Consider the following 26,306-nt stretch of genomic DNA (forward strand, 5'->3'; position numbering starts at 1 on the left):
TCCAGTGTTGGAATTAAAAGCGTGTACCACCACCACCACTACCGTTTGGTTTAAGAACATTCTTTTAAATTTTAATTCTTTATTATAATTTTTATTGCCTGATTCAGTATCTGGGCTGCAAACCAGTAATGTTTTAATTTCTTTTGCACTTACTAAATTGGATTACTTTTAGAGTAAGCAGTTTGTGTGATACTTTCAGTCTGGCCATTCGTTTTTTATTTTAGACAACTGTTATTTTCCTTCCCCTCCCTCCCATCTTTTCTTGATCCAAAGCATTGGCCACCTCTTCGCATTTAGGACGGAGTTTTCCAGTTCCCCCGCTAGAGGCCACTAGTAGCCTCCGCGCCTCTGCGCTGCCGCTCTATCACAGACCCCGCCGTTGGTTATCCGCTGTCTCGCTGGTGCCGACGCTGTCCAAGGAGCCGCTCTAGGCTCTGGGAAGGCGGGCCGCATTGCGTGGGGAAAGCGTGGACGACGCAGTCGACTCGCCGGCCCCCGGGGCGGTTAGCGCTTCCGGGGTCGAAGGGTGCGCGGGGTTGAAAGCGGCCCGCTCCGCCCCGTCCCCCTCCCAGACCAGCAGAGGCAGCAGCCGGAGCAGCCGCAGCCTGCGCCCTCTCCCGCCCGCCCGCCCTCCGCCCGCCCGCCCGCCCTCCGCCGCCCTCCACCCGCCCCGGGGTCTCTTTCCCCCTTCCTCCTCCTCCACCCCCCCTCCTCCGCCCGCTAGCGGGGCCCCCCTCGCCTTCCCGCCCGCCCCTATTGTTCCGCCCCCGGCCTCCCGCCCTTCCCCTTCCCGCCCGCTCCCCTTTTCCCCTCAGTCGACTCGCGCCTCCAGGTAAGCTTAAAATTTTCTTCTCTGCCCCCGGCAGTAGCTTCTCCTTCCACTCGTGACATGCTTCTTGGCGGACTCCGGTCCTATTCTGGAGCCTCGGCCTCTCGTAGTCCCGCATGAGCGTCTACTACTTCACTCTCCCTGCCCGGCCATTCACGCGAGGCCCTGGCTCCAGCGCGGCCTAGTAGGCCTCGCGCAAAGCCTGCCCCCCTCCCCCCCTTTTTCCCGGTGGCGGCTGCGCAGGAGTCAGGGAGGGCGCGCGCGCGCGGCAGGGGGGGCGGCGGTGGATTTGTTGGTTGAGGGGGGTGGGGGAGGCGATGGCCGGCTTGCTGGCGGGGCGGGTGAGCGCGGCTCCCCGCGGGGGTCAGGCGCTGGCGCAGACACACGAGGAGGCGCTACTTGTCCGGCCCCTCCCCCTGGGTAGCAGCGCCCCCCCCCGACCGAACCGTTTATTCACCCCATCCCAGTCAAGGGAAGGGGGGGCTCTTTTTTTTTTTTTTTCTAAAGTGGAAAATGCTTGGGTGACCGGGGCGGGGGAGGGGCGTGGGGAGCTGCAGAGTTAAAGGGTAGGCGGACTCCCTGTTACCGAGTTACTCTGACGTTCTCTCGGGTAACGAATTTTGAAGTTACAAAATGCCTGCCGCTATAAACCAGACCGAGCTATTTATAGAGGGGTAATTGACTGCAGGATTAACAGCTGGATTCCCAGGATGGGGTACACTTAGATTGACCTACTCAGGAGAGGAACTGACAGGTTTCTCAGATTACTTAAGGTGCCTTGGAGTTAAAAAATGCATCTTCGTGCTTTACTTAAGAAATGGATTTGTAGCTAGATTTTCAGTTTTCTTTGCCTTTTGAGTTTGTATTACTGTATTTCTAAAGTGATTAATGTATCTGAGTGGGAAATGGAACTAAAGTTATCCTCAGGTTTATACAGTATATCGAGGGGGTGGTTAATCTTACAGACTCAAGCATTGTTTTTCCATGAGTGACATGTTGATTTGTGAGTTTTTTTGACAGCAATTAACTGTTTTCTGGAAATAGGGAACTGATGTGCATTAGGGACGCATTTATATAATCACTTAACATCCTGAAGTAACTAGAAGATTTGCATTATATAGAGTGGTGTGGCAGCCACTTTAAAGTGCTTTAAAAATTATTTAAGGTATGAACTTGGGATTCAGACACAGGTGGGTCTTTGAGTTTGGAGACCAGCCTTGTGTTAATAGACAGTTCCATTCAGTCCTGGGCAACATAGTAAGGCCTTGTCTCAAAAACAAACAAACAAAAAAAAACCAAAGCAAAACAAAAAACCCAACGGTATGCATATTGTGTGTGTTTACAGCAAAATGAAACTAACTGGTTTTATGAAGGGACAAAAATTTGAGGGCTTGAGACTCTTGGAACTATCAGTGTTTGGTGTTTTAAAAAAGTATTAAAGAACATCAAAATCCAAATTCTTTGTCTATACAAGTAGTTATTCCAAACTTCTTTCAGAGAATGAGTACAAAGGAGCCATCTTGACAATCTGTCATGACTGATGAATCAAAGCAAATATGAAGTAAAATTTTAGTACTACATTTTTGTTGTGTTTGGAAGAAACTTTGGGACTTAAAAGACTTGTATGATAGTCAAAGTTAACAAACACAAGAGAAATTTCTCAAATTGATTAGAGAGGAAGATTGGGAGAAAAGAACTGAGATGTACAGAATCAAATTTCAAAGGAACATGGAACCCAATCACTTGTGAAGTGTATCTTGAATACTTTTTTCAGTGAGACTCAAGAATGAAATTATTTTTCTTTTTATTTTTATGATTGTACCACTGTGTAGCTCTGGCAGCTACACTTGGTTCTCAATAGGTTGTCCAAGGTGGCCTTGAACAATCCTGTCAAAACCTCTAAAGTGCTCAGATTATACAGAAGTGTACCACACAACTGAACTTTATCATTTGAAAATCATCTGGTGTCATCCATCAACCTTTGAAATAAGAAGTATATCTCAATTTTAGGAATTTCTATACTAAATACATTTACATATATACTCTACCTTTACTTCTAACTGCTGTCCAGTAGAAAGCAAGTTGAATTTGTCCTTACTGTAGTTTGTCCAGCTGTTACTGAGTCTTTCAAAACTTAACTCAGCTGAAGGACAACTTGCATTTAAGGAGTTCCCTTAGAACCATTGCCAGTGGAATGGTCGAATCTTTCTCATCTCAAGCATCAGTGGAAACCCTATCATTAATGAGCAAACTGGAAACAAAACCTGATCTGTGTTAAAGAGTTGTGCTGAGACTGTTTACAAGTCTGATAGGCTAACACTTCAAGAGTCTATTAAATAAAACTGAAAATGGCAAAGTGAAAATAACTGCAAAGGAATTACTCTTTATTTTTCTCCTCTTATTTTGGTCATGCTTACATTTCAGTTTTTGGCTTTCACTCTCACCAGTGACCAAAGACTTGACCACTCAAAGTCCAGCTCCCTGTAACTGCTAGACATGGACACCGGTGTGATTGAAGGTGGATTAAATGTCACTCTCACCATCAGGCTACTTATGCATGGAAAGGTATGCACCAGCTTGGAAAACTGGGTCATAGTAACTGCTACGGGAGGGGCCAGGAAACAGCAGACAAGCATCTTGGAGCTCATCAGATTAGCACTGTGGGACATCTGGCTTTAGCACTCTTTTCTAATGGAGTGTGGTGGGAAAATGGACAGCTTTTACTAGGAAGCCTCAGAGAGCAAGAAGGACTTAACAAGTGGTTAGAGCCAAAAAGCAGACACTGTTTTTTGGCATTTTGGTGTATGTTGCTGTAGCTTAATTTCAGAAGGAAGATTGTGGTTTGGATTTTTGGTGGTACTGGAGATTGAACTCAGGGTATCTAGGCAAACTCTACCATTGAGCTAACCCAAGCCTCTACATATGATACAAAATTGTAGAATTTAAAATCACTGATTCTGATTCTGCTGCTGCTGCTGCTGCTGCTGCTGCTGCTGCTGCTGCTGCTGCTGCTGCTTCTGCTTCTGCTTCTTCTTCTTCTTCTTCTTCTTCTTCTTCTTCTTCTTCTTCTTCTTCTTCTTCTCTTCTTCTGACAGCTTCAGTATGAAATATTGTGGGAGGAAATGAATAAGTGTCTCCCCGTATAAATTTTAAACTCTATTTCTTTGGATTGGTAGTTAGCATAGTTAGTACTTGGTAAGTTGAACACTTAGAATTTTCTTTTCATTGTGATGAACTCTGAATTTTCTCTTAACACTGGGTTTTCTCCATTGTAGGAAGTTGGCAGTATCATCGGAAAGGTAAGACAGTTTCACTTCAACACTAATTCCTGTTTAGTCAGTCTGGGCTGATATAGCAATTGGAGCTCATGCTTGACTTTTCCTCTTACAGAAAGGAGAATCTGTTAAGAAGATGCGCGAGGAGGTAAGATGTAAGGAGCATTGGGATTGGTAGCCTTGGAAAACCCTGAGAAAGTTCTGTGTGAGACATTACAGGGGAAGAGCTCAAAAAGGGAAAGCATTGTCTAGCTAATTTGTAATAACAAATAGTATGATAGAAAGGAGTTTTGTGTCAAGTCCTAAAAACATAAGGCACACGCAGTAGGTTGAAGACAAGTAGAGCAGTTATTTGAAATGCTCTTTTATGTAGCCATCTTCTTGCTTGTATTATCTAGGACAGACTATACTGTACAATTTTAGTTCTTTTTATCTATTAAAACTACTTTTTTTTTTTTTCCCTAGAGTGGTGCACGTATCAACATCTCAGAAGGGAATTGTCCTGAGAGAATTATCACTTTGGCTGGACCGACTAATGCCATCTTCAAAGCCTTTGCTATGATCATTGACAAACTGGAAGAGGTTTGTTGTTTATGATTGCTCCCTCCCCCATACCAGGCATAAAAAAAATAAAGTTCAAAAGCATGTTAAGTAATTGGGCTGTATCCTCAGCTGACTTTTTTTTAAATATAATTTTATTCTATGTTCACTGGTGTTTTATCTGAGTGTATGTTTATGGAGGGTGTCAGAAAGCCGTGGAACTGGAGTTGCAGATTCTAGGTGTGAGCTGTTATGTAACTGGTGGGAAATGAACTTGGTTCATTTGGAAGAGTAGTTACTGCTCCTAACCACCAAGCTATCTCTTCACACACACATACACACACACCCCTTTTGATATCATTTTAGTATTTTTATTTTTTGAGATTAGGGTCTTGTTTTGTAAGTCTGGCACAACTAGGAGTCCAAGATTACTACCTTTAACACTTCTGGGTTAGGCTCCTAAGTGTTGAGATTACATGCAGATATGCATTACCCTTTCTAACTTTTTGACATTTAAAATGTTTTTAGTTAATTGTTTCAAAAGTGTGCCATTGCTTTCATTACAGTTGAATGAACTTAATGTGCTTTTTATTAGGATCCTGCTGAAGAACTAGGACATTTTACAAACAGTAAAATTACATTAAAAAAACTTTTTTAACAAAAAAGTTAAGAGGTAAAGCTTTAGGTTACTAGAAGCAAAATAACCATTACTGGTTTTGTTAGAAGGCAGTTCTTTTTCCCTACAATACTCTGAGAGGCTATTAGTCATGTGTTTGGCTTAATCCTCCTTGAAGTAATGCGGTTTTACTTAATTTTGCAGTTGATGCCGTAGGCAAAAGAGTGCTGTTTGGTTGTTGTTTAATGCTCCTTTACAATCTTACCCTTGCTCAGGTCAGAAATGCTACATTTTAACTTGCGGGATGCTGTTACTCCAGAATTTGCAGCTTAAAAGAACAGTTAGAAGTATATGCTATTAGTCTTAAAGTAATAGGCTTGAAGTGGTGGTACACATATTTATCCCACAAGTACGAGGGGGCTGATGCAGACAATTCTGAGTTTGAGGCCACTAGGATTATGTAGTTGAGACCCTATATCAAAAGAAGAAAAAAGTTCTTGACTATAAGGCTTATATGTAAGTATGCAATTGACAGCACATCACCGGCACATGCCGATTAGGTTAGAGGTTTTTTGTTTTTCCAGCCTGTGTCAAAGCTAACCAGCAGTGTATACATAGTGAGTTAGAGACCATCATGGTCTACAGAATGGATTCCAGGACAGCCAGGGCTACACAGAGAAACCCTCTATCAAAAAAAACATTTTAAAAAATGCATTAATTACTGAAAGAAAAATGTGTTGGTTAGTTGATTCATCATGTAAAAGCACTTGTCCCATGACTGATGGCATTAATTTAGTTCCTGGGACCCACATGGTGGAAAGAAAAAATAAACTTACACAAATTGTTCTCTAACCTAAACACATACTCATTATATTATGGTTTTAACAATAGAAAGTACTATGGTTTGGGATACAAGTATACTGGAAAACGTATCAATAGAGGGTTTTTGTTTTGCTTTGCTGGAATAGAATCAAAGACATCATGCATATTATGCATGGGCTGTTTTTGTTTGTGTAGTTCTGTCATAGAGCTCTGATCTACCTGTCTCTGCCTCCCAGTGCCGGGATTAAGGGCGTGCACCACTGTGCCTGGCTAAGCATAGACTCCAATTCATCTATTACCAACTCCAAAACTTTATTTCAAAGCATTTTAGATATACCTGATTTCATTGTTTTTAGAGTAGTTTATGTTTATTTATTGCTATGAGGGAAGTTGAAATGAATTAATTGGTATAGATTAGGGTGTGGAGAACAATTGGTAAGCATATAGGAGGCCTAGTACTGCAAGAAACATACAGACCTTAAATCTAAAAAAAAATTATATTGGTTTTGTAAGAGGATATTTGAATTTGAAATTGGTTACGTTGTGTGATATCAGATGTTTTATATTGCATCGTGCTTTCCAGCTTTGAGAAAGGGTGTCTGGCTGAATCTTGTCAGCCTTCCAGTTCCTAGGACAGGTCTGTTTCCACATCCAGTGGTGGGATTATGGGCATGTATAGCCATACCTAGTTTTTTATGTGGGTGCTGAAGGGTCTGACCTGATTTCCAGTCCTTATTGCTTGCACAACAAGCTCTCTACCCACTGAACCATCTCCTCAGTCCCTTGACTGTACTTTTTAAAGTTTTGGTAATAGGATTAGAATGTTTTGTTTCTAGGACTAGAATGTTTGGTGTCATGTATGCTAGATAAGTGCCTTAGGATTAATCCATGTTTATAAACCACTTGTAAGGTCGGCGTGTTAAAAGTGTTGTTTTTTCTCTGCATCATTGCTGTGAAGAAAAATAAGTTTATAGCTGCTTTTGCAGTACCTTTTTCTGTTTTGTGAGCAAAATCCCCAGTCCTGTTTTATTTAGGACTGCAGACCCCCAGTTACCTATGGCTGGTGATTCCTGCTAGTCAGTGTGGCTCTCTTATTGGAAAAGGTGGTTAAAGTTAGTTCTGTGGCTACTGGCCTGTGTCTGTACTGGCCTGTAACTCCAGATCTTTTTTTTCTTCTGTTTGTGAGTGCTGGACATAAGCAGTGCTACCATATTGGGCCCAAATTGTGATCTTTACAGTTTGGTATAGTTATGATACATGCATGTCCCTAAGTCCAAGAGTAAGTGATTATTTTATGGAAGTTAAGGCTTTCACATATATATATGCTGTTTATCTTTTTGGTGTTCTAAGCAGTTTTCTTTTTTAACAGGACATAAGCAGCTCTATGACCAATAGCACAGCTGCCAGTAGACCCCCGGTTACCTTACGGCTGGTGGTTCCTGCTAGTCAGTGTGGCTCTCTTATTGGAAAAGGTGGTTGCAAGATCAAGGAAATAAGAGAGGTTGGTGTTTGTTTTCAAATATCTTTTTGCATGTTTTTATTTTTAGCCTTGATTAGTCTATGTAGACAAGGATCTGTATGAGAACCACCTACCTCTATCTAGTTCCTGAGTGCATGCACCGTTAGACCCATACCAAATTGTGTTATGGCTAGAAAAGGTTAGCATTTGATGTGAAGATTTAAGCAGAGTTTGATGGTAGTTGTGAAGGTTTGTATTTTCAGGACATAGGAGACGGAGAATCTCCAAGGCCACTTTACTGTGGGCAGTTTGGGAAGACCCTATCTAAAAAATACAAGATGGATTCAGGTGTGGTGGTGCATGCCTTTAATACCAGACCAGCACTTGGAGACAGAGGCAAGAGGGTCAGTTTAAGGTCAGAGAATGATCTATGCAGTAAGTTCCAGGCCAGTCAGGATATATGGTGAAATCCCCTCAATTAAAAAACAAACAATGGCAGGGAGGTGGTGGCGCACGCCTTTAATCCCAGCACGTGGGAGGCAGAGGCAGGCGGATTTCTTGAGTTTGAGGCCAGCCTGGTCTACAGAGTGAGTTCTAGGACAGCCAGGACTACACAGAGAAACGCTGTCTCGAAAAACCAAAAAACAAAAAAAAACAAAAAAACAAAGACTTTATATTTTGGTCTATTTGTACAGTAGTTTGCTTAGCATGTATCTGACCCTAGGTTTAACCCCTAGTACTGCTGCTTCCACAGGACACCTTCTCAATCATGATTAACGTCCCATGAAGACTATATATAGTGTGATGATATTGAAGTTAATTTTTAAAAACCATAAATTTTATTTTGTGGTGTCCAAGGTTGATATCTAAGGTGGATGTTTCTTTACTGAGCTACATCCCAGTACACTACTCTGTACCCCCTTTAATTTTAAAGTTGGGGTCTTTGCTATGTTACTAGCTATATTATTCTGGACCTTATATACATTTACTAGTAATCTTGCCTCAGTCTCCAAGTACCTAGGTCTACGAACGGCCTTTCCCTGGCTCAGTAATGTCAGAATATGAATGTTATGTAGAATTTCATACGTTAATACAATCCTCCCAGTTTTTATGGCATATACTTACTAATCTTTTTTTTTTTTTTTTTTTTTTTAGTTAATTTATTTAATGTATATGAGTACACTGTAGTTTGAAAAAACACCAGCAGAGGACATCAGATCCCATTATAGATGGTTGTGAGCCACCATGTGGTTGCTGGGAATTGAACTCAGGACCTTTGGAAGAGCAGTCGGTGCTCTTAATCACTGAGCCATCTCTCCAGCCCTCCCTAGTCTTTTTTGAGACAAGGCCTCACTGATTGGCCTGGAATTCAGAGATGTCTGGCTCTGCTCTTTGAGTCTTAAGATTAAAAATTGTTAGTGGTTCCCCCCTCCCCACATATATTCTTTTTTAAGTTTTGTTTGGTGTGTGTGTGTGTACGTGTGTGTATGTACACGTACCCTCCAGGGATTCTCCTGACTGTCTTCAAGTCTTAAGATCACAAATGCTAACCCTATCCCCAGCTTTTTATGAGTTTTCTTGGTTCTTGTACTGCAAGCATTTTATAGGCTGAGCCATCTTCTTTATACCTCCCCTCATTACTTGTAATTACTAGTATATATATATAAAAGCACATATGGCTATAGGTTCACTGGCATCTAACTCTGGTGGGTAGATTGGATTTCAAGCATTTTTATTTTTACCTACTGAACCACTAAAGTCTTTTTTTTCTTTCTTTTTTCTTTCTTTTTTTTTTTTTTTTTTTTTTTTTTGAGACAGGGTTTCTCTGTACTGGATCTCACTCTGTAGACCAGGCTGGCCTCAAACTTAGAGCATCCTGCCTCTACCTTCTGAGTGCTGGGATTAAAGTGCTGGATTCCCTGGGGCTGGAGTTTTCATGTGTTGTGAGTGGACTTTTATGGGTGCTAGGAATTGAACTCAGGCCAGGCATTGGTCACTCATGCCTTTAATCCCAGCACTTGGGAGACAGAGGCAGGTGGATTTCTGGATTTCTGAGTTCAAGGCCAGCCTGGTCTACAGAGTGAGTTCCAGGACAGCCAGGGCTATACAGAGAAACCCTGTCTTGAACCCCCCCCTCCAAAAAAAAATAGATAAATGGAAAAAAAGGAATTGAGCTCAGGTTTTCTACAAGAACAATATATACTGTAAATCCAGAGCCATCTCTAAGCCTAAAAGAATGTAATAGATTTATGTGTGAGCTTTTAGTCTGCCTGTGTGTATGTATGTACCATATATGTGCCAGTTATCAGTGGAATTTAGAAAAGAGATGGATTTCCTGGAATGGAGTTATAGATGGTTGTGTGCTCCATGTTGATAGTGGGAACTAAACCCAGGTCCCTAGCAATAGCAACAAATGGTCCTAACCGTTTTCCTGCACCTTAAAATAATAATTAAAAATTTGAACTGGGCAGTGGTGGCGCACGCCTTTAATCCCAGCACTTGGGAGAGGTAGCAGAGGCAGGTGGATTTATGAGTTTCAGGACAGCCAGAGCTACACAGAGAAACCTTGTTTTTGTCTCCAAAAAACAAACAAAAAACAACAGCAAAAAAATATTCAGAGTATAGCCCTCGCTGCCTAGAGCTCATTTTTGTAGACCAGTCGGTTGTGAATGCAGAGATCCTCCTGCCTCTGTGTCTCAAGTGCTGGTAATTTAAGGAAGGTACAACATGCCTGTCTGAAACAATTTTTTAAATTACATTTTTTTGTGTGTGTGTGTTTGTGTGCATGCGTGTGGACTTCCGTGTGCTTGCTTGGTCAGGACAACTTGGAGGTCTTGGTCCTCTTTCTACCATGTGAGTCCCCCAGGGATTAAATTTAAGTTAGGGTTGGCAACAGGCTATCTTGCTGGTGTTTCTCTAGCTTTTTTTTTAAGACAGTCTCTTTTTCCCTTTATCAACTTTTCATGAAATTTTTCATGACTAAATGAAAGGTTACTAAATGGTTTCAAAACTAGTTGGAATATTTTGACATCTTTGTACAGGATTGTTAGTTGTTTTGGTGCAGGAATATGTGTTTGTGGGTGTGGGGGGGTGGTTTTAGTTAAGTTTATTGAGATAGTCTCTCACTGTATCCCAGGCTAGTTACAAACATATTATATAGTTTTCCTCTTTCACCTTTTCAGTGATGAGATAAGTGTGAACCACTGTAAGATTTTCTTTTGATGAGTACTTGGAATGGTACCTGTCATACAGAATGGGATTGAGGAAAATATTTGCTCAATAAGAGAATGAAAGGGTGATATTTAGAGGATTTTGTTTGACTCACAAAGCTTTCATTACTGGGTAAGAGTAATTGTATAGAAGGGACTTTTTTTCTGGGTACAGGTTAAATGTAGGCTGTTACTCAGATTTATTCTTGTCTCTCAGAGGGTAATTTATTTTTAACTTTAATAAACAATAGTACCTGGACTAAGGAAGTATGGGAAATGAGAAAGAAAGGGTAGAAATAACAATCTATTGAACTTCATATTCTAAAGCTGGTGTTGGAAGGAATTGAACAGTTTTTCTGATTTTTTTTTTTTTTTTCCTATCTTTTACCCTAAAGAGTACAGGGGCTCAGGTCCAGGTGGCAGGGGATATGCTCCCCAACTCAACTGAGCGGGCAATCACTATTGCTGGCATTCCGCAATCCATCATTGAGTGTGTCAAACAGATCTGTGTGGTCATGTTGGAGGTAAGCCCTCAGGCTCATGCTGGAGGTGGGGGGGGTGTGATTCTGGGGACAGGGGAAGTGATCTATATTTAGTAAGACTAGAATTAGTTGAAGCTGTTAAGAGGCTTATCAGTAGAGGTGGGTAAAGTGGTTCCCTGAGTTCATACATTCCTTCTCCCAGTTTTGATGTATCTTAGTCTGTGAGCTAAAATAGGATCTGTTAAAAAGCAGTTGTCTTGTAGTTCAGAATGTTCTATTAACGTGGGTAGGGCAACATAGACTATAAGGACTTGGGATTTTTGGAACGCTAACTAACCTTTTGAATTTCTTGACATTGATACATTCTCGTTTTCACTTTGAAGCAGGATATATTCAAAACATTAGTTATAGGAAAAGTATCAATGATGGTATTTCTGAGTGAATTATGAAGTTTTATATATTCTGTAGCAAAAAAATAATGGAAATTAGATCTCTTGAGTTACATGGAGTTGGCCCCATATGAATCATAAAGAAAAAAGATTTTTTTTTTGTCTTTGAACCATAAACATAATAACATTTTGGAATTTCATATCCAACTTTGCCTTTATGTCTTTTTTGGTTTTTCGAGACACGGTTTCTCTGTGTCCTGGCTGTCCTGGAACTCACTCTGTAGACCAGGCTGGCCTCGAACTCAGAAATCTGCCTGTCTCTGCCTCCCAAGTGCTGGGATTAAAGGCGTGGGCCACCACTGCCCAGCGCCTTTATGTCTTAATTAACAAAAATGTGAGGTCCTAAAAATGACCATTTAAAAGCATATCTACACATAGTTTTGTGTGTGTGTGAGTTAAATTTATTTATAAATGTGGAAATGGTTAAAATTATTTCACAACCTCTTTGGTGAGAATTTGTATGAGCCACATAATCCGTAAACTTTCTTCTTGCTTTTTAAAGACAAATAACTAATCATATTCAACTTGATAAGTAAGGGACTGGAAAGAATAGTTTTTATTTAACTGACCTGTGTGTGCTATAGCCACACAGCTGAAGCAGCTTTGAAACCTTATCTCTTTTTGTTTTTTTCCCCTCTGACTCTCTCCCAGTCCCCCCCGAAGGGCGTGACCATCCCGTACCGGCCCAAGCCCTCCAGTTCTCCAGTCATCTTTGCAGGTGGTCAGGTAAGAAAATCTTACTGGTGGGCTAGAATGAATGAAGATTACATTTTAAATGTCAACTTTGCCAGCAGCACACCAAGCTACTTTGCATGCTTGCTGAAAACTTGTACTTTTGGCCATAGTTTGATTGCTTTTGTTTTTATTTTTGTACTGAAGAGAGTTTTGAATGCCAAGACCTTATTTTTAGCAAGCAATGGAAGTTTTGTAGACACTCAGAAGAGAAATTGGTTGCTGATTTAAGGTGGTTTGGATTAGAGTTAAATTCCTCCAGTGTCATTACCACTCTCCTTGTATCAACCATCCTATCCATGCTCTTGTATGTGTGGAATGATGGAGGTCTAAGTAATTATAGCAAAGGAGCTGGACCTCTGGGAATTCTGGGTGGTGGTCTCAAATGGCATGGGGTGTGGGATCAGGTCCTGAACTTGAGTGTCCTACAAATTTTCCCTCCCCTTCACCTCACCTCCCCTACTCCTACCCTTTTACCCCCAAACTCCAGTTTGTTGTTCCCCCAGAGTCTTAACCTCATAAACACTGGTTTGAAACTTGTTGGTATAATTGGAATCAGCTGGAATAAGGGGAGCATAGGATGGGGAAAGTATGCTGGGCTGTAGTGTGAGAACACTAGAGCATTCTCTCGATGTCTCATTTGACAGTTTATTCTAAAGTTAGAGTTGTATGAGAAGAAGATTGATAAATGTCATGGTACTAGTGTATTTTGTTGGTTAGTGTTTTCTCAAGTAATAGGTAAACCAGTTTTTAAAATATTGAAATTCAGGTTAAAATAGTGACCTTTGCCACTTGGGGGTACCCTATTTTAAAACATCTATGCTTAACTAGTTAAATTTATTTGTATTTGGTCTGAAAACCATTTGAGAGGGGAAAGAATCAACTTGGAGTTGATTCCACATTTTTTTTAAATATAATGAAAGTGAACAAGTTTGTCCTGCTGAGAGCTTTCACAAGTAGTATTGCAGTGTTGTTGAGATTAGAACTTTGCTTTAAATGTTAGCTTTGTTTTAACAGGTTTGTCAGGGCTGTCAAGTATTGGGGCAAGATAAGCTCAGTCATTGTAGACAGGAGGGTTAGTTTAGGAGTCATCCTTTTCCTGTGGAACTCTAGGTTCTCCACTGCTGTGTCACTAGTCCTCTGCATGACAGTCTGTCCTTCTTCCTTATCTTCATTCCCCTCACTCCTCTCCCTTTGTACCTCTTTGCTTCCCACCCTCCCTCCCTTTATTCAGTAAACTACCCTCTAAAAGCTTACAGCTTCTTCTATCAGTTGCCCTGTTATGGGTCACTCCCATGGGCCTTTTTATAAATGGACCAGTTCATACAGTGTCCAGAGATGGACCTGTGTCTTTTGTTGCAAAGTGGGCTCTGTAGGGGTTTAAGTTAATCCTACAGTGACCAAGACCTGCCATCAGCTCTCTTACCTCACCCCTCACTTTTACTGAAAATAACCCAATTGTGCAGTGTCATCTGCCACTAGGTAACTTTTTTTTTTTTAATTCACTGATTACAGCTCGTTTCAAATCTGTGTTGTGAGCTCCTTTTTAAAGGAAACAAGAAAAAAAAATAAACGACTTTTTTGGTGTGAATTTCATGCTGGTGACAAGGTGCCGGATTGACAGCCCTGGAGACTGAAATCCTCTATTTATCCACAGGACAGGTACAGCACAGGCAGCGACAGTGCGAGCTTTCCCCACACCACCCCGTCCATGTGCCTCAACCCTGACCTGGAGGGACCACCTCTAGAGGTGAGAGGGGATGTTCAGTCTCCAAGGCTCACTCAATCCTTCCGCCTCAGCCGAGACTGCCAACACACGGGGGGCGAGTGGCGCTGGTGATTTTTGTGCTGTGGACACCACCTGTCCACGGGGACCTGGACTGACCTCCCCACCTCATTTCACACAGGCCGCGTAGCCACCAGATGGTAACACCAACTTTTTTTTTTTTTTTTTTTTTTACTTTTTTTTTTTTTGTTGTTGTTCAATCCCTCTTTTCCCTCTCCCATTCCCCCCATCCCATTTTCACCTTCCCACCCCAACCTGGGTGTGCTTTTGGGGGTAATGGCCACTGTGCACTGTGATGTGAGAAACTTCACATTGTGTTAAGTAACCAGCTACACCTTCCTCCCCATCCCTTCTTTTATTCCTTTCCTCCTCTACCCCCCTTCCCCCCCAAACTGCCCCCTGTTGCCCAAAAGACCAAGCTCCCTTTTTGGGAGAATCTGGTGTGGGGAGGAGGGCATAGTGGGAGCTGCAAGTACCTTTTATGCAGGTGGGTGGGCAAAGACAGGCTTTAGGATCCCCCCCCCCACCCCCACCCAATGCTTCTGTGGTCAGGTCCCTAGTGTTAGAGACCTAGCTAGCTTTTAGTGCACTTAAAGTTCATAGGCCATGTTAGAATACATGCTGAGCAGGTTTGTGTAGATGCAAGTAATTTATATTAGCATGAGTATCTTGTATTGAGTACATAGGGTGGGGGGAATTGGTCAGTTAAGGCATTGCTTTACTTTCATTTTTCACATTTTTTGTTAAAAAGCAAATATGTATATTTTGCCTTAAGGAAAATTTGTATATCATTCTTAGAGGATCCCTGGAATAAAGTTAATACTGTATTTAGAGCACAAAGAAGGCCAGCTCAGGTCTGACCATTGAGATTTCATCTACTGCCTCAGTCCCTGGCCTCCCTTTCTCTAGTTCAACTCTGGCTTCCTGGCTAGTTGAAAACTTGTCTTCCCCCCACACTGGGTTGCTGTCCATGATTGGTTTTTAATAGGAACTGTTTTCCTCCTTTTGTAGGCCTATACCATTCAAGGACAGTATGCCATTCCACAGCCAGATGTAAGTTTTGATTTCATTTCGTGTTTTGAAAAACTCCCTCTCCATCCAAAATTGTCTGAATCCTTTCTCCTTAGGCAGGAGTAAGTTGGGTCTTGAACATTTGTGGTGTTGTTATGGCTTAAAAGGTGAACCACACAGTATCAACTTGTTTGCCTTTGAATGTAAAACCCCTCGAAATTATTCATGGTATGTTATTAATATCTTGGGACAATTCAAACTGTTAGTGAAGTGTGTTTCCCTTAAGTAATCTTTGGGTAAGTGGGAGGATGGATTTGCCTTTAGGTGCTGAGGATTTATTTATTTATATAAGGAAGGCTAGAATACTGACTGTTGGACTTCAATGCAAATTTTACTAAGAACTTCTTTAATGTACTACTATTTGGATTTTTGTCCATTTTTTTCTCCCTGCACACCTGCACACTTCTTTCATCTTTACTAATCCTTTCAGGTGCCAAGCATTAGACTTTGAAAGCTGGGTTTGGTTCTTGGTTAGTGGAAGCCCCTAGGAGAGGTTTGAAGTAGACTGGGAAAGGGATTGTTTTATCACCAGCTAGGACAGTTATCTATTGTATTATAGATAAGATAGTTGGAAATATATTTGTTGGGGAATAAGCCCAGTTTGGTTTCTTGTTAAGCTTCTCTCCTTCTTGCAGTCTCCCTGCCCCCCTCAACTCCTTCCCTTTTCCCAGTACTGGTAGAACCCTGCATGGTGTGTCTTCCCTAGCACACTGCACAGTTTGTTTATCTAGCCTGTCTGTGCTTGTCCCTGGGGCAACCGTTGGCAATGGCTGCATATACCTCCATTAAACAGTCCACAGGGGATAGTTGTTGGGCTGGTATTACTGCTTTCTTTTTCACATACCCCAAATGCATTCATCTCTTGTATACTGACATCCTTTCTATTTCTAACTTTTACCTGTCATATTCTGCCTGTCCTCTGGATTGTACTGTAAGCCCCATTCTTATCCTATGTTATACTTGGAATAGTAGACTCAATTTTGGGAATCAGGAGCCATGTGCATTTTCACATCTGAGTGTGCTTGAGTCATGACTAGGTTACCCTTCTAATGCTGATCTCTCCTGTTTTCCTTCATGCAGTTGACCAAGCTGCACCAGTTGGCAATGCAACAGTCTCATTTTCCCATGACCCATGGCAACACCGGATTCAGTGGTATGGATAACTCAGTGCTATTTCTGTAAGGTGTAGTACAAGATAAGAGGCCAGTCCCAAGGTCTCAGCTTGACAACTGTTTAAAACAAAATTCATTATCATCCAGCATCTGCTGGTTTAAACTTGACCTACTGTGGCTAAAGGAGGTAAAGTGTTTGTTAACATGATTTTCATTTGGGGTGAGTTAATTATAAATGAGTAAAAATCCCTGGAAGGTTTGGGGTGAGGTCTGGGGATGCTTGTCAGGAAAAGGGTAGGCTGATATTTCTTGTGACCCATTCTGATAGTGGCCACCTTGATCTGATTAGCATCCCCTTTTTCTCCACCAGGTATTCACAAGACTTGGGTAGAGACAAACCATTTGTTCCAAATTGTATAGTGTATTTTTTGTTTGTTTTGTTTCATTTTGGGGCTTTTTTTTTTTTAATTTTATATATAAGGAATAACTTGTCCGATAGGGTTAGAATGAGACCACCAAACTCATTTTCACTTGTATCTTAACAGGCATTGAATCCAGCTCTCCAGAGGTGAAAGGCTATTGGGGTAATGATTAAAAAAAAAATCTGTAGTATTCTACTGTTATATTAATAAACTGGTGGGAGTCTTGTTTCACTGCCCATAAACCATACTAGCAACATCCACATGGCAGAGAGGAGCTGAGAGAGCACAGGGGTGGGCCTGGTGCCTCTTAGGGTCCCTTGATGGATCTGGCCAACCACCTTCTAAAAATGTAGTTGAGAGCAGTACTAGAAAGAATGGTTAAGGGTTAGCCAGCCTGAATGGTCTAGTCCTGGTGTTCTTATGAATGGTAGGGGTTTGTGATGGGATTGGTTTTTTTTTCTTTCTTTCTTTTTTTTTCCTTTGGAAAACAAAACAAAAGCCAGAATAATTAGAACAAAGGATAGAATAAATCTGGAGAAATAAATTCCCCTCAAATAGATTGCCATTTTATCTATTTGGTCTTTAAGTCTAGTTTGGGAGGATAGCGGTGGAGGGTGTTACTCTGGTAGAGGTTTAATGAAAGCCATTCTATGTGCCAAGAGTCCATGATACCTGGTAACAAGAATATATAGTTGGCACTGATTTTAGTGAGCATTGGACAAAATAAAATCAGGACAAAACAGTACTCTTAATCAGAAAAGGGATAGATGTGCAGACACATTTGATGTTTAGATTTTGCTCCTGTTTAAGAATACCACACTCTCTTGCCCCCTTTTATCTCCATACATATTAGTCTGGGATTTGCAGGAAATGGCATGATATCAGCTATTCTGATTGTGCAGAAGAATCTTTCCAGCATTACTTTTGATACCCTTCCCATCTTTCCTCCTTGGAGGCTTCAGAGTTAGTGATGAACCCCAACAGCCAATGCTGGGTTTCCATTTTATTTTCTTCTGTTAGTCTAATTTGCAGATCACTGATTCTGAATGCTGTGCATTAAATTTTCTTGCTCTTTTCTGTCTTTTAGCAGGTTTGGATGCATCTGCTCAAACTACTTCTCATGAACTCACCATTCCAAATGATGTAAGTGTAATTAAACTATGTTAGAAATCTGAAGGAAACCTTACTAGAGAGAATTGATAGAATTAACTGTATTAAGTTTTCAAAGGCAGAAGAACCTCTTCCTGTCCTGTAGAAATTCACTTTTCTCTCTCCTTTTTCTTTTTTAAAAAAGATTTATTTATTTTATGTGAGTACATTATAGCTGTCTTCAAACACACACCAGAAGAGTGCATTGTATCCCATTACAGATGGTTGTGAGCCACCATGTGGTTGCCGGGAATTGAACTCAGGACCTCTGGAAGAGCAGTTGCTGCTCTTAACTGCTGAGCCATCTCTCCAGCCCTCTTACTTTTCTCTAAAAGCATCTGGAACTGGGGTGGTGGCGTATGCCTTTAATCTCAGCACTCTTTGAGTTCAGGTCATCCTGTAGTGAGACCCTGTTTCCCACAAAAGAACATCAGAATTTAACTTTACTTTTGGAGAAGTCATTCTAGAGTGATAGTATATCTGCCCTTTCTACAAGTATGGCTGTTTATGTTTGAGACTGAAATTATAATAAAGTCAGTGTCTCAGTCAAGCCATAGTTAACATGTTAAGGAATTATTACTCTTTAGTACTAGATAATGCAAATGTAATCCCAAATGCAAAAACAAACCTGAAATCTTATTAGAATCATAAAGTGCTGGTGGAAGGATGATTTCACACGTTTCTGATGGCCCAACAGCAAAGCACTGTTGATGTATTTGTAGCTGTCTCACTAGATTTCAGTATTGTTCTGGTTAATTTGTTGTTGGAGTGGAGGAGAAACAAGCTAATGCTTGGGATGAGAAACTATTTGGAGTTTGTCTTGATTTATAGTTAATAACATTAATGGTTCAGGAATTGAAGTAGGACCTTAAGGTTTTAAAATTCAAGGTTTTAAGAGCAGTATACCAGAAAGATTGTGGAGTGCAAATTTAGGTACAAATTATAGAAATTGGCAAAAGATATTCTTGTGTGTGTAGCTGTGCAACTCTTCATTTATTTTTGTTTTGTTGTTCGTTTCTCAAGTTGATTGGCTGTATAATCGGGCGTCAGGGCGCCAAAATCAATGAGATCCGTCAGATGTCTGGGGCGCAGATCAAAATTGCAAACCCAGTGGAAGGATCTACTGATCGGCAGGTTACCATCACTGGATCTGCTGCCAGCATTAGCCTGGCTCAGTATCTAATCAATGTCAGGTAAGTTTGACCAATGTTTCTGCTTTACTGTGCCAACATAATAGGGAGGGAGTTGTCATGTGACAAGTATGGTATTTTTTTTTTTCGCCCCCCCTTAAGTTTCTGTGTTTAATGTAGCAGAGAAAAACAAGCAGATTGGACTAAATTTTCATGGGGTTGTTTTGGGGCAGTGGAAAAGGTGGTCATATATTCCTGTACTGAGTAGCACAGTGCTCTAGTAATAACAGGCTCACTGAAACATACTTGGGTTTTGGTTGTTTTCGCACATCATGTAGACAGATCATTTCATTTTTGATTTTGGAGTTCAAAGCAACTTGAATTTTTAGGGATATTAAGATATCTAAATAGCTTCTTGGAAATAGGTGTTATTTACTCTGAAAACATTTTTTTTAAATGACAAGTGTTTGTGAATAGATGAAAGCACAGACTTACGAATGCTCCAGATACATTAGTAAATTTTTTTTTAATCCCATTGCTCATCCTGTTCTCATACATCTATAAATGACTTCCTCAGGTACTATTTTTCTATATGTAGGTTCTGTTGAGTTGTAGGACAATTGTGTATAGTCAAATGTGCATCCTACTGGGTGTTGGTCCTTAGTGCTGCTTCAGTCAAATTTCCAAATGTACTTAGTTATATCTTATATGGAAAGACATCATTATCTTTCTTGTATTTATTCTCTTCCACATGAAAATTAAGAGTTTCTGAATCTAAGAAAAGGTTTTAGGGATATCAAGTCTACTATATTCATGTTATACATGTGCTATGTATTTATACTTTATACCAGACTCTCTTATCCCTAGTTGAAAACATTGCCAACTTGCCAGTGGTGGTCTTGGCCATTGCTTTGTATTTCTGTGCCTTGAGCTAATGCTATAATTCATATGGAAAGAATAGCAGCCCAGTGGTGGCGCCACATGCCTTTGATCCCCGTCATATGGGAGGCAGGATAGGTGGGCCTCTATATAGTTTGAGGTCAGGCTAGTCTAGGGTGAGTTACGAGACAACCAAGGCTACACAGAGAAACCCTGTCTTGAAAAACCAAAAAAAAAAAGGTTAGAAATTGTTACCTTCTGCTTTTGGTAAACTTAAAGGAGATAGCTCAAATTATAATTTTAAATTTGATTTTGGTGTTTTAATAAATTAGTGTCTATATGTTAAGGAGGCAGAATTTCATTACTTAAAGTAACTGCAGAATTGCTTTAATTAAATAGCTGAGTGAAACTATGCAAACATTGGATTTGGACCAGAACTTTTTAAAGCCATATTACCAGTGCCAGAAGATGCACAGATAAATCTGCTTTTTATCTTCTCTACTTGGCCCACTTTGAATAAGGGGGAAAAAACTGGTTTTATTATTTTCATTATTCGCTTCACAGCATTTCTGTCCTCCCCAGCTTTCTTTACAGGGCTCTTGTGTCTCTGTGGTTCACTGCTGTGACAATTCCTTAATGGACTGAACTGCCTCTGAACAAGCTAAATAGAGTTATAAGGAAATTTCCTGCTCTTTGGAAGTAGGCTTGTGGGGCAGGTTGTCTGATCTCAGCAAGTGTCTAACTCTGGCTTAGATAAGGACCTGATATGGGACCTGTTTTAGGAATAGAAACACATTTTTGCTTTTTAAACACAAAAGTTGGTATTACTTGATTATTTTCAACTCTAAAGTCTAGAGTTTTTTTTATCTGAATTAAAGAGCCTACTTTTCACCAGAAAAGCTTCCCTAGATCTTAAAAACACTTGTTTTTAGCATTTTCCTTTGAAAATGCTACATTCTTTGTAGTCTTGTCTATTCAGTGACCTACTTTGGACTTCATTTTGGTTCATTTGCCACGCAGATGTAAATAATTAGCTACAGAAAAAATTGTGTTTAGGCGTGCATGGTGACACCAGTCGCACTGAGGAGGCTGAGGCAAGAGGCTACAGTTCTAAGCTAACCTGGGCTACACAGACCCTGCCACTAAAACAATTTTTTTTTTAGATTATTATAGTGTAATGTGTAATTTTGAATCTGAAAACTGATAATTTGGTTTATGAAATGATTTTTTGTTTACAAGGTTAACTCTTTCAAACTAAAATCTTTTTTTTGTTTGTTTTTAAACACTGTTGGGAGGTAAACTTAGAGCTTTTTGTATATGTTAAGCAATTAGCACCCATCTTTTGTCTTTTTTTTTTTTTTTTTTTTTTTTAAAGAGGGTTTTAAGGTTGCCCTCAAGCTACTCCCTATTGTATATCCCAGGCTGGTGTGGACTCTGATTGTTTGCCTCAGCTTTTGTAGTATCTGTGCCACCATGGCTTGGCCACTTTACTCTGGCTTCTGGGTTGTGTCAGTCTATCAGATAGTCGGAAGTGTGAGCTCTATGATTCCATTTCCCATTCTTGTCTGCTGTGTCTTTATCAAAGTAGTTTTAAATAGCATTGTGTGTGACAGGGGGAAGTGATGATATAAATATTTTAGAGGGTGGGGCACAAGCTTTAAAAAAGTTTGTTATAAGTTGATATTAGATCTTCCTAATTGGCAGCCAAAGGCACTTACTGATGTAACTGAAGCGGATTTTGTCCTGTACTTTTCCCTATTGTGGTCTTCCCTTCCACCCACCCTTTTTTTTTGTTCCTTTTTTCCTCTGTTACAGTTTAGAAAACGCTAAACCCTCCTCCCAGGCAGCCTCCGTCACGATCCCTGATCACCTCAGCATCAACCTCTCTCAACCCTCCACCCCTTCTTCTTCTTCTTCCTCCTCCACCACCACCCCCTCGCTCGCCACAGCGGGGACTTCCGACGCACCCTCCAGCCTCCCCAACCCTCTTCCGACCGCCCCTTGTGTCTCCAGTCTGCTTGGCATGAAACCCATCCCTCTCCTGGCTCTAAATGTTGTGTCTGCTGCTAAGGGTACCGGGGCTTCAGCTACCACCACCACCACCTCTACTGTGCCATGTGTAACTAACAAACTGAAAGGCGAGAAGCAGAGATTCTCTCCCTACTGAGTGCTTATCTTGGCATTTCTTCAAGTGTTGGTTTATTTTGTTTTTCTTTGTTAACATTGGTGAGAACCAAACTATTGTGAGCTTGTGACATTTTCTTTTTACTACTTTGGGGGATAACTGGGTGGGGATGGGAACAGGGGTAATATTTGTTTAGGTTTAGGTCTTCACAGCTCAGTGCCTGTTTCAGAGTCTGACTTGTTGATTGAAATCTTTATCTAGAGCCACAGTTCTTACTCTCTGATTCTGTTAAACTTTTTTGTAGCTTTATTCTGCCTTGCAATATAAAAACAATGTGTTAGGCTCTGTGTTGATGAATAAAAGCTTCTCCTTTAATCCTTTCTTTTTTTTTTTTTTATTTAAATTATTTAATGATTAAAGTTGTCAGCTGGCCTTCTTGGCTGAATCTGTGTTTCTAGTTATAATAAAGTTACCACAGTAAGAACAGTAGCTCACTGTGTGGTGTGACGGGTGAAGGGTGGGGATTTGTGATTTGTGCCTTGTCGGATTGGATGGCTGTGTAGCCTACTGGGCTTTTTTGTATCCCACATGAATTTTGTAATCTTTTGTCAATATTTCTAAGTAGAAGGGTCTTCAGTAGTTTAAAATACTGATAATCCTTCATGATTGATCAGAAGTTTTTAAGAACGGCTTTCCTTACATTGCTAACACCAGTAGGTAATGAGGTGTCCTTGTCTGAGTTCTTTTCTCTGGTGAGTAGTTATTTCAAAAGCATATGCAGGACTGACTTCTTTAGCCATAATGATGGACAGTGGTCAGTGTCACAGTTAGGTAGCTTTTGTCTACATTCCTTTAAATAGATCATTAGATATGTTACTGGGATACTAGAGAGGGCTTATAAATTTGTTTGTTGGTCATTATAAATATTGCTCAGTCAAATTCATTTACCTTCTGTTTCCTACCTGTCTTTCTCACTAGCAACAGTATCATGAGTGGGAGATAATATGCTTATATTTGAATGAATTCTGTAGTGGGAAATAGAAAAGAGGCCCTAAGAATGTAAACTTTATGAGTGATTTGTTATTTACACAGTGCTGTGTTTAGCTCATGATGCTTGCTTTCTCCTTTTTTTCTGGTGTGGGGCTTGATCCCAGACCTTACACAGTGTGGTTTACTGCCTAGGTACACCTCATCCACTTTTAAAAATCAAGATAAGCCATAGATGTTTTTCTGCAAGAGAAAAAAAAAAAAAAAAGGTGTTTTAAGGGTTTTTGAGGCTTAGGCAGTGGCAGAATATTTACTGGGCCCTGGGTTTGTTTTCTATCATTTAAAAACTAAGAGGAGGAGATGGGAAAGTCGTTTGATAATCCAAGGTACATATTCTGAGTTTTCTCAGTCAAAGTTTCTAGATTTGTTTTCTGATGGTAGTTTTCAAATATCCCTAAGGGTAACATTGTTCAACACCATCAGAAAGACATAGTTGCTCATGCTTGTTACTACTAATCTTTCAGTTTCTGGTGTTACTGTGGCTCATTTATTTCAGATTAGCCTTACATACTTGTTCACATATCCCAACTCTGGGTCAAGATTTTTTCCCCGCCTAAGGCGGTGTGTCTCTGTATATGTGTGTAGTCCTAGCTGTCCATGCACTACCCCCAACCCAGCCTGCGTCAAGGATTTTAGAAGAGCAAACCACAGGCTTATGCTTAGATGTTAGCTGCCTCCTATGTTGAATAATGCAACTCTTTCTATAGTTAAAACTTACTATGCTGATAACCATTTCCACTGAGATTGGTTTTTGTCTGTTGGAAGCCCTCTTAGCTTTAATCCAACAAATATCCCCAAATAAAGAGTTGGTGGAACATCATCCAGATGTTCAAGGGGCTTGATACCATAATTTTAAACAAATATTTTTGGTGTGAAAATTTTTAAGAGCTTGGTGATCCTTTATGGGTCTGGTCTCACGTCATTCTATTTCTGGTTGAGATTTCTCTCTGTAACTCATTTACTTCATCTTGCTCTTTAAATTCCTGATAATGCTTTATGATGAGTACTGGATAATTCCTGAGCTGTTTATGTGGTCACAGTGTTACCACCCTGTATGGTTGCTTTTTGAGATATTAGATTAAAGCTATCCAGTTAAATTGAAACTTTCTTTCCAACTGATCTCTTATTATTCAGAGTTTGCCTAAGTATATATGTACAGGCCTTTTGGAGGCCTGAAAATGTTGGATCCCATATAATTAGAGTCACATACATTTGTGAGCCACCATTCCCTGTAAAAGCAACAAGTGCTCTTAACCACTAAGCAGTCTCTTGAGTCCCTAGATCTTATTTACCTTGCCATAGGGTCATTCCATTTTGAGATAGGCAAGTGTGTGTGTGTGTGTGTGTGTGTTTTGTTGTTGTTGTTGTAGGCAAGTGTGTGTGTGTTGTTGTTGCTGCTGCTGCTGGTGGTGAGTATGTGCCATAGTGCATAAGTGGGGAGGTCATTGTCTTCCACTCAGTTTCAGATAGTCCTTTTGATCACTGCTAAAAACTGACTTTACAGTTTCTAAGAATTCTCCTTTCTCTGCTTCTGATTTGTGGTTGGTGTGCTGGGACTACAAATGCCAAGCACTATCTACTGCATCTATTTTAACACAGGGTTTATTAAAGTCAGTTCTTGGTGCTTGCTTGGATGATAAACCCTGTATCTATCTATTGAGCCATCTCCACAGCCCGTGTAGGCCTGATGTGTGTGTGGGTGTGTGGAATTCAAAAGCTGATTGACTTTATTTTCCTCAGTCATCTTTCATTTTTTTGAGATTTTTGAACTTGGGGCTCACTGATTTGGGTAGACTATATGCTCTCCTCTCCACCTCCCCAACGTTGGTATTCCAGTAAAAATGCCACTTCTGACATTTTTACATGGGTACCAGGTACTCATTGCTTAAACCCTTTTCTTCATTTTGATAGAACTCCGTGTTGCATTTCACCTATGAGAGGCCTCTCTCTACATAGTTTGAGATCTCACATGTACATTTAATGTTTAGGCACATCAGGGTAGTAACATAGACAGGACAAATACTTTCTGACTTTAAAGAAAACACATTTTTTAATTGAAGAATGACTTCTCTGGTTTTTGGGATACATGGTATTAACCAAACATCACAAATGGATGTCAGTTAGCTCTTTGAGGTTAAGCTTAAGCTTATAGTTTGGAACTGAGACACCTCTAGTTGTCTTGTATTCCAGGACCTCAAATGACCTATTTGAAACTGAAAGGCACTGTAGCCAGGTATGTTTACAAGGAGGATTTGGCACAGTAAGGCCACAGGTTTTGGATTTTGAAAAGTGAGCTAAGGAACTGAAGCTTTGACACTTGTTTTCATGTTAGTATTTGTCCTGAAATATAAACTTGAAAACAATAATTGGAATCTTCACTGTAGTTCCTATTCTTGCTCCCCCCCTTTAAATAGTTAAAATTATGTAATATCTTCAAATGTTATGCTCCTAACACAAAGTTTCTTCTCATTGGTAGGCTGTTCTAGGATCAACTTCTTGAAGCCTAATGTTCTCCAGAAATGCTTTGTTTCCAAAAAATAAAACTTGTAGAGACAGTGTCACCAACTTAACATCATTTGTTATGTTCTTCTGAGAACATCTCAAGAACATTGGTTGTAGTATTACATAAACAATCATAGTACTAGTTAATCTAAGAAACCTTGAAATACCTTGGTGTAATGAACTACTTGATTGTAGGTAGCTAGGTAAACTGACTTATTCTTGTTTCTGTTTTACAGGCTTTCCTCGGAGACAGGTGGCATGGGGAGCAGCTAGAACAGAGCAGATTCATCCATAATCCCTTCCTGCTGTTCACCACCACCCATGATCCATCTGTGTAGTTTCTGAACAGTCAGCGATTCCAGGTTTTAAATAGTTTGTAAATTTTCAGTTTCTACACACTTTATCATCCACTCATGATTTTTTAAAAGTGTTTTAATTCCTTTCTCTGTTCAGCAGTTATGCTGAGATATCCATATTTAGTTTTATAAGCTTCTCCCCCCTTTTTTTTGGCTCATGAATTTTTGTTTGTCATGGAAATGTAAGAGTGGATTATTAATACATTTCAGTTTAGTTCTGTAATGTCAGGAATTTTTCAAAAAAAAAAAAATTAAAAGATGGACTGGAGCTTTTTCTTTGTGAATAGAAACTGGATGCCACAGTGACTTATGTG

The 26,306-nt window shown here is 40.3% G+C and overlaps 1 protein-coding gene across 25 annotated transcripts; it reads left to right on the forward strand.

Annotated features, from left to right (window-relative positions):
• Positions 1-459: 459 nt before the first annotated feature.
• On the forward strand, positions 460-26,298 carry Pcbp2 (poly(rC) binding protein 2). 25 transcript variants are annotated; one of them, XM_034516418.1, is made up of 15 exons: positions 460-832; positions 3,277-3,394; positions 4,105-4,128; positions 4,220-4,252; positions 4,570-4,686; positions 7,452-7,583; positions 11,146-11,274; positions 12,333-12,407; positions 14,071-14,163; positions 15,211-15,252; positions 16,351-16,423; positions 16,928-16,966; positions 17,892-17,947; positions 18,977-19,146; positions 25,873-26,298. In XM_034516418.1, the coding sequence occupies exons 2-15, from the start codon at positions 3,326-3,328 to the stop codon at positions 25,907-25,909; spliced, it is 1,089 nt and encodes a 362-aa protein (XP_034372309.1). In that variant the 5' UTR covers positions 460-832; positions 3,277-3,325; the 3' UTR covers positions 25,910-26,298. The 25 variants fall into 25 exon arrangements, with proteins under 25 accessions (XP_034372309.1, XP_034372315.1, XP_034372308.1 ...); XM_034516417.2 differs by having other exon boundaries at positions 576-832; positions 3,254-3,394; XM_076912165.1 differs by having other exon boundaries at positions 576-832; positions 11,146-11,273; positions 12,320-12,407.
• The last annotated feature ends 8 nt before the right edge of the window (positions 26,299-26,306 follow it).

This window comes from Arvicanthis niloticus, chromosome 13 (assembly GCF_011762505.2).
Source record: "Arvicanthis niloticus isolate mArvNil1 chromosome 13, mArvNil1.pat.X, whole genome shotgun sequence".
NCBI lineage: Eukaryota > Metazoa > Chordata > Mammalia > Rodentia > Muridae > Arvicanthis > Arvicanthis niloticus.

Coding starts and splice junctions, on each gene's coding strand:
- Pcbp2 (XM_076912179.1), top strand. CDS start 3,326: ATGGACACCGGTGTGATTGAAGGTGGATTAAATGTCACTCTCACCATC. Junction 4,129..4,219: donor TTGGCAGTATCATCGGAAAG/GTAAGACAGTTT, acceptor TTCCTCTTACAG/AAAGGAGAATCTGTTAAGAA. Junction 19,147..21,777: donor CAGTATCTAATCAATGTCAG/GTAAGTTTGACC, acceptor CCTCTGTTACAG/TTTAGAAAACGCTAAACCCT.